The following is a 16,709-nucleotide window of genomic DNA, read 5'->3' on the forward strand; positions in this document are numbered from 1 at the left end:
CCTTATTGACTTTCACGATAGTCACATTCAAGCAAGGCACAGATAAAAAATACGAAAAACGATGGAACAGAACAAGAAAAGCTTTCGACTCGGAGTGTCCTATGATAAGCATCAAGTACATGTAGCCTACAGACAGTCGAGCCCTGATAAGAAGAGCACTGTTAATACAACTTCATGCTTATCAAGCAAGGTTATAAATCCCAAGTCTTTGTTTTTCTTTGTTTTCCATTACTGTTAATACAACTTAATTACCTGTTACAACTAGGTAGTTTGTAAAGTCCCAAGAACCTTGTTATAAAGGTGTTCGACGTACATATAACTGCTGAGGTACGATGCAAGACTAAAGGCTCACCGTTTTGCCGTTCGTATTTTGGTAGGCGGGGCCCGGACAGACTACAAAAAATCTCACTTCACAAAAACCCGATTTTAAGAAAAATCACACACTTAGTTCCTCTTTATTACATCTTCCTTCGTCGTTCAACTTACCAATGAATAAAAGTCAAGGATTTCTCTGTCAGCATGGACGGAAACATAATATTGCCGGCAGTGTCATAAAAAAAATTCGTGATCTGTCACCAAGAATTACTGAGAAATGATCGTTTTGTCGATGGAAGGCCATGTGTTGTTACAGGTCTTAGTATAGGAAGATTGATAGAGCACTAAATCTTAACAACTTGAATCACACAACAATGAATATGTAGAGAAACTGTTCCTGGACAACAGTTTGAGGCAAATGAAAAGGCTCCTCTTTTGGAAATAGTGATGAAGCGAAATCATCACAAAATGCCTCAAAAGTAGACATTTTCTGGAAAATCATCAAATACAAATATATATACAATAAGTTAATTACATTAGTTAATCAAATAGAATACTGACGTTTACTATATCGAAATATAGACCAGTTTCTTAAGCAAGACAATCGATATATATCTGAAGGTTAAGTTGTCTCTAAGAACGACTATACAACATTATAATAAACCTTTGTGCCAGAGACGGCGACCTAAGATTGCCAGGAAGTTTAAAAAAAGCCGCTACAAAACACTTCACCATAGGCATATGGTTATTTCTGGACGTTGAACTTCAGAAGATGCTTTAGTGGCACTAATGAATGGACGGTGGGTGAAAATGGTACATGTACATGTATATTAAAATTATAAAACTGGTTTAGAAGATTGCCTCTGCATGAATGATTATTTGCAACAACTAATCGTTGGCAAGCATATCAGATAAAAATCTGTTCATGATGCTCAGGGCTAAATGTTAACCACTTAACGCTGGAGGACGTCTAAACGTGATCTGGCAATGTATGTTCACAGGGGAAGGGTGAAGGGTTAAATCGTCAAGCTTTTCCTGAGTCCGCGGTGGACATTTACAAACGTCATGGTTCCCATTGGTTTTGCGCATACACCGAGTGTTTAACTTGAACATGGCCACTGTACACGGCCTGCCGTCGTAGCAAATATCACTCCATGGAGGGGCCTCGGAGAGTTGCAAAATATGAGGAAACAGTGAGCATTATCGTACATATATTGTACAAAGGACTCTCAAGAATCAGTAATTGGTGGTGTTTGGCTTGATTTTAAAATTTGGCCGATATATTTTGTCATTTTTCAAAAATGGTGTTTTTCGGCCAAAATAATCTCCCCGCCAAGTGGTTAATAAAGAAAGTGCATGTATTGGAGTTAAAAGTGCTGGGTGAGGTCTTCCTTTAGAACTCCTGATATCTCCTCTCTCCAATTATAAACTTCCATTACAAAAAAAACCACAGTTTTTTTAGTTGTCTTAAAAATATAATTTTTCATCCACAATCATTGACAAAAACCACGTCTGGTTTATAGCTGTCACAAAACAGAGCACTGCCGAGTCTTTAAAACCAAATTCGTTGACCGATTGCAGCCCAGCCAGTAAGCTCTATGCAGAGAGGAGAGAAAGTCGGAAATGAAGAAAACTATTTCTCATCAAGGATAGCTGTTTAGTAGCTCCGTCTTCTCACCGATCTTCCGTAGTCGCTCATGTTCCTGCAATGAACAAAACCGAAAAATGTGGACATGACGTCTAGCAATAAAGTCGAAATAATTTTTGGGTCGATAATGTCAACACGGTTTTGTTAGAACATTTGAAGTTGAAGCATCCATTGGCAAATTTTTAATGTCCCAAAGCAGTAAAGCTTAAAACGTTTATAAAGTCACAACACAAAACTTTATTTCTGGTCTATTCTAAGTGAAGTAGGTGGCCATGTATGGTCACACATACTCAAATTTGTATCCTTGTGGAGACATCGCTTTGTTCTTGTGTAAAAAATCGTGAAAGGGTTGAGAGCTTTTTTCAAAGTGCTCCTTTTTTAACCAGAATTACATGTACTTTCCTGGGTTGAAACTCCGACCAAATATCCCTTTCATAAAATCATTACTTTAATTTGCGACAGAAAAGTATACCTTGGCATTGGAAATTCCTAGTTTTTGAGTAAAATTCATATAAAATGTATCTATTTCGTGAAATCCTTGTGGAGACCTATTCACCTTTAAAAATTGCATTGTGGAGACCTTTACATTTTTTTGTTCAGTATTAAACACGAGTCTCCACAAGGCATCATTTTTGAAACACATTTCCCCGTAATCAACACAACACACTTCAGTAGGAATTTGTCGGCCCCAGCATTTACAGTTTTGCACTTGGGCCAACCAGTTTGACAGGATCCAGGTGCTGCTAGGTTTAAGGATTGGGAATGGTAACATTGCAAACTCAGTTGATTCAGAGGCCAACATCTTAAACTATAATTGTATTTTTATACCTTTGCTGTTCCATCCAGTATAATTCTATCTTCCTTCATCATCATCCTGTGCTGCTGTAGACTGATGTATCCCTCCTCACGGTTCACATGACTCTGCAAAAACACACGACAAGATCCGCAATTCAATTTCTGGCAAGGGAAAACTTCTGATTTGACATCAAGGGTTCTCAGTCATCCATGACTGCACGGGTGTAAGAAAGGTATCGATGGAAAGCTGTTAAACCATCCTTTTACATATAAACACCGCAAAAAAAAAGAAAGAAAGTCCACACTCATTGGAGGGGTCGTAATTTTGAATCTGATTGTCTTATGATGACGTCATTTATACAGACGTTTGGGGAATTTTGTTAGCTGCATTTTGATACACCGTTTGCTATCAAAGACTGTAAATCGTCCAAGATTGACAATGGTTTATGAAAAATGATGCAGTTTAAAAAGCTGCAACTTTAAAGATTACGCGAGGAGAAATTGCTGAGCGCAAACATTCATGCCCGTTATTGGCCCCTATGGACTGCACAGTGTCGAACAAAGCGCGGGTAAATCAAATTCGCGTGCTCCCATGCATGCAAGCACTGTGCGATCGATATTCCCTGCCGTTCGTTTCGGGCAGTTTATCATGGTCACTCAGCAATTTCCACTAGCGTACTCTTTAAATCTGCAACTTTTCAAACTGCACCATGTTTCATTAACCATTGTCAATGTTGGACGATTTACAGTCTTTGGTAGCAAACGGGGTATCAAATGTAGCCAACAACATTCCCCAAAGGTCTATATAAATGACATTATCATAAGACGATCGGATTCAAAATTACAACCCCTCCAATGAGTGTGGACTTTCTTCTTTTGCGGTGTTTATATGTAATCACAATGACAGTATACAAAATTTGTAATTTAAACATACTAGTCCATTATTTTTATGATTTTTTTGGATTACCTTGTAGAGTTCTGACTGCTCCCGCAGCAGTTTCTGTTCCAACTCTTTCTCCTTCTGGTAGTACTCGATCATCTGCTGCTTGATGCGCTGGTCGTTCTTGCGTCGCATCTCGGCCAGCTGCTGCTGCAGTCGCTTGCACTGCTGCTCACGCTGCTTGCGGGCGTACTCGCTGGTCCGAACCTTGTTGGACAGGTCGTGCTCTATCTCTTCTTGTTTGGTGACGGTTCTCTGAAAAACAGAAAGTCATCCCCGGGTTTATTATTAATTTCCCGGTCAAAACAGTTGCTTGGATATTTTCAGTCCAACAGTTTAATAATCTGATGCTTATAGAACACTTTATATCAAATGTCTCAAAGCGCTTCACAACTATCAACCACGTTCATCAGGCCAAGATACAAGTTTCTACAGCAGCTCAAAATCAGTGCAATCTGGTCTCTACAGAGGCACTTGTTGTAAAGTGTCTTGCCCAAGAACACAAGCGCCATGTTCTCCCATCTGGGTTGAAATCCGTGTACCATTGCACATGCGTCAGACACCATAACCACTGGACTAGGGTAAAGAGAGAGTTTTGCAAGGGAAGGACACAGTTGGCGCGTTGGATAGATCACCATTTTGTGTGGTCTTGAGACGTCATATACAACTCCCTATCTACAATACGCACATGCAGGCACTCGCACGTTTGTTTATGGTGTAAATCAACGATTTTCTTTTGTTTCTCTTCCCCTTTTTCTTTGTTTGTACTTTATAACATTTTTGCAACAGCTCTCATTGGTTTTGTACACGTTTTCTACAAGGTCGTCCTCGATTTGGTTCCTGTCCTCGATTCACCCATGATGTTGCACGTGTGTGTCCTCGATTTACACTATAAACAAACACGTATATATTGTATGTGAAAGGCATAGTAATTTGTCGAATGTCATCTTCTTTGGTGTATGTATTTAACCCTGTATAATTTGATCGAAAGTGGATGAATTGCTGACCGTATATGCGCCATTTGTCTCTGCAGGATTAGCTGCTTACAGTGTAATTCGCCAAACAAATTAGCCATTTTTGAAGTGGTGTCACTCCTGCGCATACACCGCACAGATGAGATGCATGCATTTGATAACCCTATTGGTTGAAGGAGCTCCGAGTGCTTGCGTACTACCCGAGTGTGACTCACGCGAGCCTGGTGCTACTGCAGTGCCATCTCAGAAAACGGCTGTCGCCGAATTAGTGTATACGAGGCTTTCATCTGATGCTGCATTTTGCGAAACCTCTCTACTGCCTGTGACATGTATTTACGTTGTCTGTCTGTTGGTCAGCACCTCTATATGTCTGTCATGTCTTACCACGGCATGCTTGAGGGTGTCTTCATATCCCCTCCTGGTCGACTCGTACTGCTTCTTGTCAAATCTCTCTTCCCAGTCCTTCAGTTCTTTCTCGTGCTCCTTCTTCTTGAGGGCGGTGATGTGTTGCAGCCGGCGCTGTTTCCTTACTTCGTGGCTCTATGAAAAGAAAAACGGAACAGCCAAGATAACTTGCAATTTGCCGTGGAAGCATTTCAACATTTCAAGTTCTGCGCCACGACGGAACGTGGTCCCTACAGGCAGGAATCAATCACAGTCGATCTGTGTGAAGTTACGACGTTGTGCGCGCATCCGGATCATCTAATTTTATTGTGAATCGTCGTCACATCATGGGCGACATGAGCATGGTTTTGATTATTCTGTGTCAAGATGCCGCTTGCTCCACGATTATCAAACGATTCCTCAGTTTAGTGACCTGAGCATGATGTTTGTGCTTGATGCCGACTATTCCATTGCGGCACAAGTAAATTGCAGGTCGACCTGAAACCGGCTTTGTGTCATCTGAATTCTGAAAAGCACAAGAATCAAGTGAGTTTTGGGACAAATAAAATGTGTTTTCGAACCTGCCAAATTGACTATAGACTGGCTCATGAAAATGCACGAGGGTGGGGGGGATGACACTGTCTGGATTCGTACCTGTAATTTCTGTGCAATCTTCCTGTTCGTGAAATCCAGCTTGGCTGTCAGTGCTGCCTCTTGCAGCTTCCTCTGGGTGGCGTTGTTCTCCTGCAGACGGTTCCTGGTATCCAGTAATTGACGACCACCTAGTATGCAACAAGAAATATTGGTTATGCAATTCAGTTATGGCCAGATCATAATTCATGGGCACGGGGTTGCAAAACTAATTTGCTGTCTAGATCCATTCGTGGCTAAATTTGCGAGATGTGAAAGGCATTAAGCTTTTGTTAATTCACAGACCAAATAGTGGTTGTGATGTTATTCACATTTATCTTTGCCTTCGCATCGACTATGAACTGGCTCTTAAACTTGATTTTGTTTTTAAAAGATTTTTTAAAAAAAATTTACGAAAATGAAACAATGATGTTACCATCTCTGTTTTTTTCCAGCATGTTGACGTTGGACTGTGCCAAGTCCAGACTCAAGCGTCTCTTGTTGTTCTCAAATTGACCAGCCTTGCCCATGTTTCTCCTGAAAATGACAAAAACAAGGGAAATAAATGATGATGACATATATTTTTGAAATCATTTTCTATTTTCCCGAGGATCTATTAAGAAAAATAAATATTAGGTGAGCACAGATTTCCACAAGAGTCATATAAAGCTAAAAACTCACATTCAAAATCATGAAGAAGAACACAGATCACAGATTTGGAAAAAGGAAGTTCAAATTCTACTCAAGCATCCCTAAAACAAAAATTGTTGATTTTACAGTCATCAAATGATAATGATTCAGAAGAGATATATCCAAAAGCCATTTTTTGGGGCTGTCCATTTTTGAATAATTAATTTTTTTATTACTTGACAATGCGTTTGACCAAATATTCTGATATTAAAAAAAAACAGCTGCAACTGCATGGTGTGCCAGTTAAAAGTTGCACAAAGAGTGTGCCAGCTAAAATTGGCACGCAGCAAATATTCCCGAATATTCAAACCGAAAATTTGAAAATGTTGATTACGATCGATTATTTGAGTATTTGACATATTTCGGAAAGCCCTAGCAACTTCCATACCTCAACTTGGTATCAAATTGTGCTTCCATCTCATTGTCTGCCTTGATCTTGTCTTTGGATTCTGTCTTGCCGTCTCTGCAAAAAAACCAAAAACAAATAGGAAAGGTTATTTAGGGTGGTATCCATGGCTGGCAATGATTAGCAAACACGCTTACAAATGTTAACAACAGACAATATGGGGCCATGCGTCAGCAAGAGAGTATGCTTTTTGACACATGTATTTCATGTCAATGAGAGTGGTCTCCCCCAACTCTCCCTTTCTTACCGTTGAGGGGGTACTTGTGCACAGAGCGCATTTCAAGAAAATTCCAACACTTTTTTTTTTCTTTTGATATTTAGGGAGGGTTTAAATGAAGGATTCACAATAAAATAAACAAAATCACATCGTTATAAAGGTAAGGTGTTGGCAGAGAGAGGAAAGGCTATTCCTATACTGACTTTGAGGTATCGACGGCCATCTTGCGCTGTTTCTGCGCCTCCATGTTGATGGTCAGTGCAATGTCGGCCAGTTCCTTGTTCAGGGCAAACGTCTCTTCCTCTTTAGTCTTCATGCGGTCGGTGAACTCCTCGCTCAGTTTCTGAACTTCGGCCCGTCTCAGCTCGATCTCGGACACCTTGGCTCGGTACTTCCTCTCCAGATCTCCACTAAAAAAACAAAAAACAGAAAGTTTGTTGATGTTCCATTTATATTTGGAATGCCTGTACAATTTTGTCCAATGGGAGGCGTATGAGTGGCAGTGAGGTGTTAATGTGTGTGTTTTTTCCAGCCGTAGCTACAATATGTTGGATCACTTGACATCCTTGTGTGCTCAATTTGCCTTGATGATTGTGAAATTCATAAGATGGAATTTTGCATTGGGGTGCTGTAAATCAAACAAGGTTTTGTCCTTCACCAACGTTTAAACACTGTATACTCAGTGTGTTACCTCCCGAGTGAAAGTTGGAAAAAATCACTCGGGAGGTAACACACTGAGTATACAGTGTTTATACGTCGGTGAAGGGCAAAACCTAGTTTGATTTACATCACCCCGACGCAAAATTCCATCTTATGAATAGTTAATGCGATACCCGCTGCTATGTACATCAGATTCGAACCAGCCAACCGATCCTGTTAGCTTGGTGGGCGAGTGGTAAGACATCTGCACTAGAAAGCAGGAGGTCGTGGGTTTGAGTCCCACCCGAGTGATTTTTTCCAACTTTCACTCGGGAGGTAACACACTGAGTTTACAGTGTTTATACGTCGGTGAAGGGCAAAACCTAGTTTGATTGTGAAACTGTTGATCTGATTGGAGTCTGTTTGTCATCTTACATTGTGAGGAAGGCTTTCCTGTCTTCGTCCTTGATTTGTTGGTCCTTGTTGATGACCTTCTCAATTCTGTCTTTGGTAAGCTGTAAATAAAAAAAAAATTCTTGAAATGGACATCAAAATAACAAGAGCAATAAGTCTGTTTATTTTTCTTTTTTGTTAGTTCTACCAATGTTTTGTGATAAATACGTGAAAAGCATGATTTTTTTGGATGTAAATTACATTTTTTGTGTCAGGTAATTCTGGAGTTTTTACAAAGGTAAATGTAGGGTAAATTTAAATTTAAAAAAAATCAATCACAACTTTATTTCTGAATTAATTTTAACAAATATAATTGAATTATTTTTTCTCGTTTGTGGATCTGTGCAGAAGTACATTCTCAATGATGAGAACGGACTGAAATTCAACCTACGTTTTCTTTCTTGTGTATGTGGTCTGTTGTGATGAGGAACTCCTTCTGTTTGTTCTCCAAGATCTTTTTGGCCTCGGCTTGCTTCTTGCGATTTATGGCTGGACAAAAAGAAAAGGTGCAGTTAAAGGCACATAAGATCATTTGCTTTTGAGGCAGTTTGTTCATTTCCAATACTACCACCACACAAAATCCAAAGAAGATTGTTCAATATCTAACCCGTGAAGTTTCAACTAGGGCCAAGTTCGGGCAAGGACCATTAGTCGACTAGTGGTTGATTTGTGACGTACCTTACGCCTGCGCACTGATAGCAACGTGCGAACGTCTCTAGTCAAACGCTGGTCAAAATGTCAACGCAAAACTTCTGGATCCTGGCTCTCTGCTTGCGTTATGAATGCGCGCGGCTATTGGTTACCAGCGAAGCAACCAACCCCAGTAGGCTGGTTCCAAATAGTCGACTAGCGTAGTCAACCACCATCGACTAGACAGAGTTCGGGCAAACGTTAGTTAACCATTGGTCAACTATAGTCCTTGCGCGAACTTGGCCTCAGTGGATATTACATTTTTCGAGAAAACGGTGAAAAACCATGCACAACCTTTTGATCATGAAAAAAGGTTTCGTCAATAGCACTCTTCATTTCCAAAAATCATCTACACTTCTTGATTTCTTCTAAATGACAGCAAGCCAGACGGAATAATCTCACAGGGTATTTAGTACCAGTACAATCTTTAATTCAAGTTAGCTTTTTGATAATAGTTTGGTAGGTTACTTTTGGGATGGATGTAATAATCCTATAGCCATTCCCTTGGAACTATTTTCCGTTATAATTTGCTATTGGGGTTAAAGAGTGAATTGTTCTTACTCTCTTACAATTTAGTGAAACTCTCCCCATAATCAGACACACACTGTTATAAGTGCGTGCATCATGACATTTTCAGAGCATTTGAGGTGCAAATGTCAAGGACATTTGACTAAAAGTGTCAAACAATCAGTTGAGAGAATTGTTACCAAGTTCAAAATCCTTCATGGTTCTCCTGAGCATGTGTTGGCTCTTGATGATGTCGCCCTCGGATCTCTTGAGTTCCCTCTCCTCTTGCTTATGTTGCCACATGTGATCCTGGTCAATTCAGATATAAGGATATTTCATAATTTTCATTCCAAATGGAGTGTTTACTCAAGTATTCACGCGACTTTACTGCAAAAACTTGATATAAACAAGGTAATTTTATTGTGCACAAATGTTCTAATCTGGCATGTTTGGAGGTCATGCATTATCACATTAGCACATGTACCATATTGCATTACATTGTATCCCTAAAACCATCCAGTGCTGGGGCGGGAAGTACAGGGAGTAACAAGCGGGACAGTTTTGGGCGGTGTAGGGAAATGTTTAAAGGAATCTGTAGTATGCACAAACTCCACTTCTTAATTTAAAAAATCCAATTATATTGAACAAAAAAACAACTCTTTTTAGACATTGAAACTTGTTTTGTTCAGTGAATGCACAGTAATTTGACATATGAACTTCATATTATTCTCAATGCCAGAAAAGCACATGGTATAATTTTGCATAATGTTTCATAATCTGGAGGAAGAAAATCAATTTTCTGAAGAAAAACAAAATTGGACATTCAAATGAGAAAACAAAGGAGTCGTACCTCGATGACTTTCATGCGTTTTTCATATTCATCTTTATCTTTCTCCACTCGGTTCAGCAGATCCACCACGGTGTCAATCTTGGATCCCTCCTGACTGGGCTTCTTGCTTGGAACAGCGCCAGTTCCCAGTAAGCCCACCTACAAAAGTTAAAAGTCAGAGGATAAAAAAAAGAAAAACAAAAATAAAGGTAATTGGTATGAATGTATGAAATAATGGTAAATTGGGGACAGTGTTTGAAAAAAAACCCAGTCTTTCTAAAGCTGGTTGGCTGACTAGTGTTGGAAATTGATACAAAAATACCACTTTTCTTGCAAACGACAGCACACCAGGTGACATGATTTTACAGGATGCTTTAGACTGGGGGGGGGGGGGAGGCAGCTTCTCTAACAGTAACTTGTGCATACTGTGAATTGATGAAGTGAAGCTTCTAAAAGCTAAAAGTTAGGGAACAAGAAAGGTATTAAAAGTAGAAATCAACCTCATGGTTCAAATTTTGGAAATTAAACGTCACACACAAATCCGAGTGACAATTTTCTTCATCAATCACAAAAAAGTTGACAACTCAGATTGATCAATTGATATTTAGTTGTACCTGAGTTGGTTTGGGCTGCTCCTCATCCTCAGGTTTCTTGGGTTTGTTGCTCTTGCTCTCAAGGACTTTGCCTCGGACCTGGAAGGAGTGGGTGTACTTCCTGGAGTCCAGGAAGCCCTCGGGACCACATTTTCTTTCCTGCTCCCTTTGAAAGAAATTTGTCGGAGTGGAAAGTTTGAATGGGCACATCACTTAAGTTTACATCACATTTTTTTCTCGAATAATTGGTATTTTTTTTAACCAGCACATGTCTCACACACTTTTATAAAGGAACATTTCAAAGTTATTTAATCCAAAAATGCATTCGTTCCTTTTTTCCCCCTCTTTGACTTGCCTTAGTTGATCAAGGGCAATAAATATCTCATGAAAGTTTTTTTCTTCCAATTTTCATTTTTGAAAATTTGCAATTTGATGATCTCAACTGAACAAAATTTTGAACTCACTTTCCGTTTGATCGATAGTTAAATTACTTTTGGCCAAAGACAAATGCTAGGCATGTGTATCAGTGTTTGTACCAAAGGTGTTCCAATAGGAAGTGAATATGGACTGGTGAGACTTTCACATGCTATTCAGTAGCAACAATTATTGAGAAGTACGTGTTCTTTTTACCTCAGGAATGCTGCATATTCCTTGGCCTCTTCTCCTTCATCACCTCCAAAGGTTGCAAGGGTCTCATAGCGCGATTTTGATTTCTGGCCGACGTCAAACGGCATGGCTAGTTTGCCACTCGACATAGTTTTCATTACCACTTAGTGATGCTTTTAGACTTCAGATTGTTCCGTTTAGAATGTTGATCTTGTAAGTAGAATTTTTAAATTTTCCGATGGTGGTGATGTCGTATCATCTCAGGGTTGAATCACCAAACATCTGTTGTGACGTACTGTATCTGTAATTGTAAAGACAAATATTAAATTTATAACATTAGACCTAGGCCTACCTGTTGTTCAAAATATCTGATCTAATAGAATAACAAAGGCTAAAGCAGGGTTAAATTTAACACTGTGAATTTCATCAGAAATATGTAGCCAAACGCTCTCATTAAAAAAGCCCAAACCCCTCCCCCCCCAAAAAAAAATGCATTAAAAGTGCATTAAATTAAAGAAAACAGGACTGCACCCCGTCCTCAAACAGAATTCCCCCCCCCCCCGGCACTAGGCCTACGCCCTCCCCACCATCACCACAAGCACAAAAATCAAATCACACTAGCCATAATGCCCATAACGTACGTCATTTTAAGCCTTTTACCAACCACAAATGAAGTAGTGTCAATTAAAATATCATCTATTTATTAATTTCACTTACACTGTTTACAAAAATGACGAAATCTTCCACAAATCAAGAGTGAACTGCACACTGCTCGATGCACTTGTCGCCGGGCCGCTAATTGATCGATGAGGGCGCTATGGTAAATCCACGTTGCTAAGCGCAGCGCAGGATATGAATAGTCTGATGACTGCACGAAACACAACACAACAAAGCCTGGCCGTTGTTGGGTCAGGGAACCGACCAGAGTGTCAGCCTACGGTTGCTAAGGACAATTGGGTCAAAGGTTATTCTCACTCAATGTTGTTGTGTAGAAGTTTGGCGACGTTCAGTTTGGGGGCAAAAATATCAATCGATTCGAAGGTTTTCTGCGATTTTCGCCATGGAAGAGGAGGTCACGTCTGGCAGTGACAATATTGTCACCGAGTTTAACACATATGAAGAATTTCTGGACTCACAAATCACACCATTAGACTTGTTGTATCTCGAGGTGAGACTCGACTTAAAATCTGTTTTGTGTGTTTTCATTACCTTCATTCATGCATGCCGCCCTCACTCGGTGGTTACTCGCATGATCTCTTTATTTTTTTTTTACATTTTCTTGAAATCTTGATTGGAAATAAATGCTTTTGTTTTTTGTTATATTGGCCTATGTCATGTATGTAGACTATTTTCTTTTTTTAGTCTTTTTTAATCCTTAACGTTAACACTTTAGACTAGTCCAGGTCTTTTAAATTTTATGTTCGTTTAAATTTAGTGTTTTGCGTCAGCTCTAACGTTACAACTTGGATTTGACAAAAATAGTGTTACTCTCAATAAAATGTTATAAAAATATTTCGAAGCAAACCACTTGTGTTCCAAATTAATGGTCTGTCAAAGTTTACCACTGTACTAAAGTATTGGATTTGGATTCAAAAATAAGAATCATAAATCATTGCCAATTCAATAATCAATTGCAATTTGCTACGGACATTTGGCTTCTCATAGTACTTGTTCAAAAGCAATCACCCCGTAGCTGTGCACATTAATATTAACGCTAAACATTTATTTTAGTATTAATCAAATAAAATGCACTCCTTTTTCTCCATTTTGCATGCGTTTGTTTGTTTTTCAGGATGAGGAGCTTGCGAGGGAGCTTGTTGAGTTAGGTTACCGTGGCAGTGGGGAAGTGCTTAAACGAGAGGAATTTGTGGCCAGGAAAGAGGCAGCCGAGGCAAGCAGACAGTCAAAGAAAAGCCAACAGAAGTGAGCCAATGCTTTTGGAAAAGATCTCACCAAAAAAAAAAGGACCACAAGGTCATGTTCAAATTTGTTTTACCAGTATGTTACTTTTTGGAACACTGCATGATGACAAAAAGATGCAAACTTTTGGTATGCTAGAATTGTAATCAACTCATCACAAGTCAAGTCTCAAATCAGGTGACAAGTTATTCAAGTGAAATGTTAAAAGGCATTTGGTCATTGTTCATCCCTGCTATTTGTGACCCAAATTGATTACAAGTGGGGTTTATTCTGTTATTACCCCTTTTTCTTTAAATTTTACATGTACTTATATTCCTTTATCTTCCACAAATGTCAATCAAGGTACATGTATAAAGAATAACCAACAAGGGCTTGAAAGCTATGTTGGTAGAGCACTGAAACGGTAATCCAGAGGTGACACTTTCAATTTCATTGTTCAACTGTAAAACGTAAAGATCCCCTGTTTTTATGTGTGTGTCCCTGCTGTAGCACCCTTGCAAGTTCGGGTAAGGACCTGAAGAACCCCTTCCTGAAGGCGTTGGCCCAACGAGAGGAGGCCAACCGCAGCGGCAAGATGACCTCCATCATCTTCATCCGGGACAAGAACGCCAGGGGGCAGGAGATCTCTGGTTACATCGACTACGCCCACCGGCTCAAGACGGAAGACTTTGATCTGTACTTCTCCGGCCGGAAGAGGCTACTGCCCAGACCATCGGATCTTAGGTAAAAGCAACTATTTGGGGGGGGGGGGGGGGGAAGAGGTTTTCTTATATTATTTTACTAATTCCCTAGGATTTTCATGCCATTTTTAATTTAAATTTTTTTTTCATGAAAATTTCTTTAAGGAGTCTTGGATAGGTTAGAGCTGACATTTTTGTGACTCGACAAGAAATGTGGAAAGCACAAGTTGAAGGGCTGTTTATTCAACAACTGTGATGGAAAAAATGATAAATTTGTCACATCTTTTGTTTTGACAAATTTTCGCACTCCCACTTTTCCAGTGTGGTTGTCGGTCCAAATCTGGTTAAATGTAAATCACAAAACCTTTCAGAAATCTAGTCATATGTAACAGGATGAATACTTACAAAGAATGCTACCTTCATAGCCCATTTCAATAGTGTGTGACGGACTTGTGAGGACTCTTGGGGACTCGTTACGGACTCGACTACAGTGCTGCAGTTTTCACAGTGAAAGGAATCATTAATTCAACTTTAATTTCTTGTCAAAGCATTGATGAAATTTCCATTTGATCTGATACTTAATGAAGGTTTGTTGTATCACTTTCTTCCTATTGTAACAGCTTCTACAATTGGGAGACACAAACGTCCACTTCCAACCCCACGCCCAACTACCAGGTCATTGCCGAGAACGCGTCTGGTCTGCTGTTCAAGAACAAGAGGGATCGCAAGATACTGAATGTCGATCCTAAGGTTGGTTTAACGTATCCACTCCAAGTCATGATGGCATTGCTAAACTTTTTTGTATTCCATCAACCGGGGATCAAATGGAGCTTGCAAGCTCAGAAATTTCCTAAGCACGAACAAACATGCTTATGAAAAACAAGTCATCAGAAAAAATGCTGTGTAATGCATATTGCTTGTAACTGTTTAATTTTTAGCCAAGTTTGCATTTAACACTAATTTGTCTGCTTAGTAGTTATTGGCCCCAGATTTTCAGCTTCCAATTGACTCATTTGGTTTTACTCATTGCAGCGTTATTGCAAACTTCAAACATCATTTGTTAACATTGATCATTTCGTAATTTCATATATTTTTTTTTTCCAGGCGGCATCGCCAGGCGACAATTCCACTCGCACGCCCCTGAGCTGCCCCCAGTACACTCAAGTCGTCATCTACGATCACATCACGAGACGGAAAACATAGATGTGCCCAAGATCTGGCACTTTTTAGGCGCTTTCTGGATGGGATTTCGTTTTCGACCGTAAAATTTTGTGTCAAGTTTTACTGTTGCAGCCTATGCATTTTAAATCCACTCTTGTGCACTGCAGGACTGCAAGAAATGAAAAACACTGTGTAGGTTGAAATGCCATATTTAAAATGCATTTTAAGGGTTTTTAAAAAAGGTCCCATTGTAATTAGCAAAGAACTACATGTACATGTACATGGAACTTGACTAACACTTTTTTTTAACTGCCCATTTTTTAAAAACTATTTTGAGAGAATTTAAAGTTATGTCTCCATTGGTTGGATTTCTGATGCAGTAAGCAGCTAAAGATTGCATGACAGCTATATTCTAAGCCCCACTTTATACTATTTTCCTAGTTCAACTAAATTAATATCAACCATTGTAAAAAATAACAATAATAAAATATTGTTATATTGCGTGCTTGGATACTGTAATTTTATTGGTCTGGAACTGCCATGTGTCTTGTCCATAAAAAAAACACATGGCACACACTTACATTGTTTATCCAATTTTAGGCGGATTTTTAGATCAGTGATATCGCACTGCATTCATTGTGCACATATAAAACCTGTCGGTGCGCTAGCTTCTCGCAATGAGAACTGCAGCATCAACTGCTCAGTCTCATGTCCGGCAGGACATCAAAACTTTCAGTAATCAACAACCATTTATCTTTTTGACTTATTGGCACGTTCTCGGGTGCTATGCAAATGAGTTGTTAAAAACGTCATATTTCACATCTCAGCAGTCAACAATTGTTAAATATACACGTATGAAGTTAACAATGCCTTCAAATAATATGTACATGTAGTTGTGTTGGAAGTGTTAACATTTTATAAATCCAACTGCTGTAAAATAATGGAATGAGTATCCAGGGCCTGTTAAAGTTTCTGATTGTGTGTGTACATGTACAAGTCTCTGAATTCCTATCCTAACATTAGTGCAGTTACCTTATGCATGGTAATCCACTTGTATCATAAGCATTGTACAGTTGAAATAAAAATGGATTTGTGTGAGAAACATTTTTTATATGATTGTATGAACTTGAGTTTGTACCAGGAAGAAAACCATGAGGATCAAAGCAATTACTTCCCCATGCTCTTCAACACATTTGATTTCTTTCTCCTAACGAATTTTCAGTTTGCACGTGTTTTATTATATTTTTTTGAAAAAAGTGGGATTTTTTACTACAGTAAGCTTTCGCGCCTTTTGACAAAGAACCGCCTGAAATATATTCTAGCCGCAAAATTAACATTCACAGTTTGTAAATTATTTCCATAATAACTTAACGTGGGCAGACTGTTTCGTTCGATATCTCATTCAGTAGTGAATAACTTTTAAACATTTACTAAACAATTGGCAATTTAAAAAAAAAGGTTTATTTTCGGGATCAAACTTGAAAGTGCTCAGTGTATGTGCGTACGGCAATGTGCATATTTTCACGTAACAATCGAAAGAGGGCGCCATAAACAATCAACGGCGCGCGCGCGTGGCGCCCTCTTGCTAATAAATATTCATATTAAAGTTTCCAGGGTAATTTGCATACTTTT

General features: G+C 39.2%; 2 protein-coding genes across 2 annotated transcripts; one reads left to right on the top strand and one right to left on the bottom strand.

Annotated features, from left to right (window-relative positions):
* Window positions 1–1,480: 1,480 nt before the first annotated feature.
* Window positions 1,481–12,169, bottom strand: LOC119731674 (trichohyalin-like). The gene is made up of 15 exons (XM_038204882.1): window positions 12,034–12,169; window positions 11,341–11,617; window positions 10,732–10,876; window positions 10,139–10,276; window positions 9,489–9,597; window positions 8,483–8,580; window positions 8,074–8,153; window positions 7,203–7,409; window positions 6,765–6,839; window positions 6,123–6,223; window positions 5,711–5,838; window positions 5,057–5,212; window positions 3,726–3,953; window positions 2,792–2,884; window positions 1,481–2,018 (listed from the first exon to the last, which is right to left on the bottom strand). The coding sequence occupies exons 2-15, from the start codon at window positions 11,472–11,474 to the stop codon at window positions 1,959–1,961; spliced, it is 1,752 nt and encodes a 583-aa protein (XP_038060810.1). The 5' UTR covers window positions 11,475–11,617; window positions 12,034–12,169; the 3' UTR covers window positions 1,481–1,958.
* A 67-nt stretch (window positions 12,170–12,236) lies between these two features.
* On the top strand, window positions 12,237–16,187 carry LOC119731675 (cilia- and flagella-associated protein 299-like). Its single transcript, XM_038204883.1, has 5 exons — window positions 12,237–12,484; window positions 13,109–13,239; window positions 13,726–13,959; window positions 14,537–14,666; window positions 15,021–16,187. The coding sequence occupies exons 1-5, from the start codon at window positions 12,377–12,379 to the stop codon at window positions 15,117–15,119; spliced, it is 702 nt and encodes a 233-aa protein (XP_038060811.1). The 5' UTR covers window positions 12,237–12,376; the 3' UTR covers window positions 15,120–16,187.
* Window positions 16,188–16,709: the final 522 nt, after the last annotated feature.

Source organism: Patiria miniata, unplaced genomic scaffold (assembly GCF_015706575.1).
Source record: "Patiria miniata isolate m_02_andy unplaced genomic scaffold, ASM1570657v1 HiC_scaffold_24, whole genome shotgun sequence".
NCBI classification, from domain to species: domain Eukaryota; kingdom Metazoa; phylum Echinodermata; class Asteroidea; order Valvatida; family Asterinidae; genus Patiria; species Patiria miniata.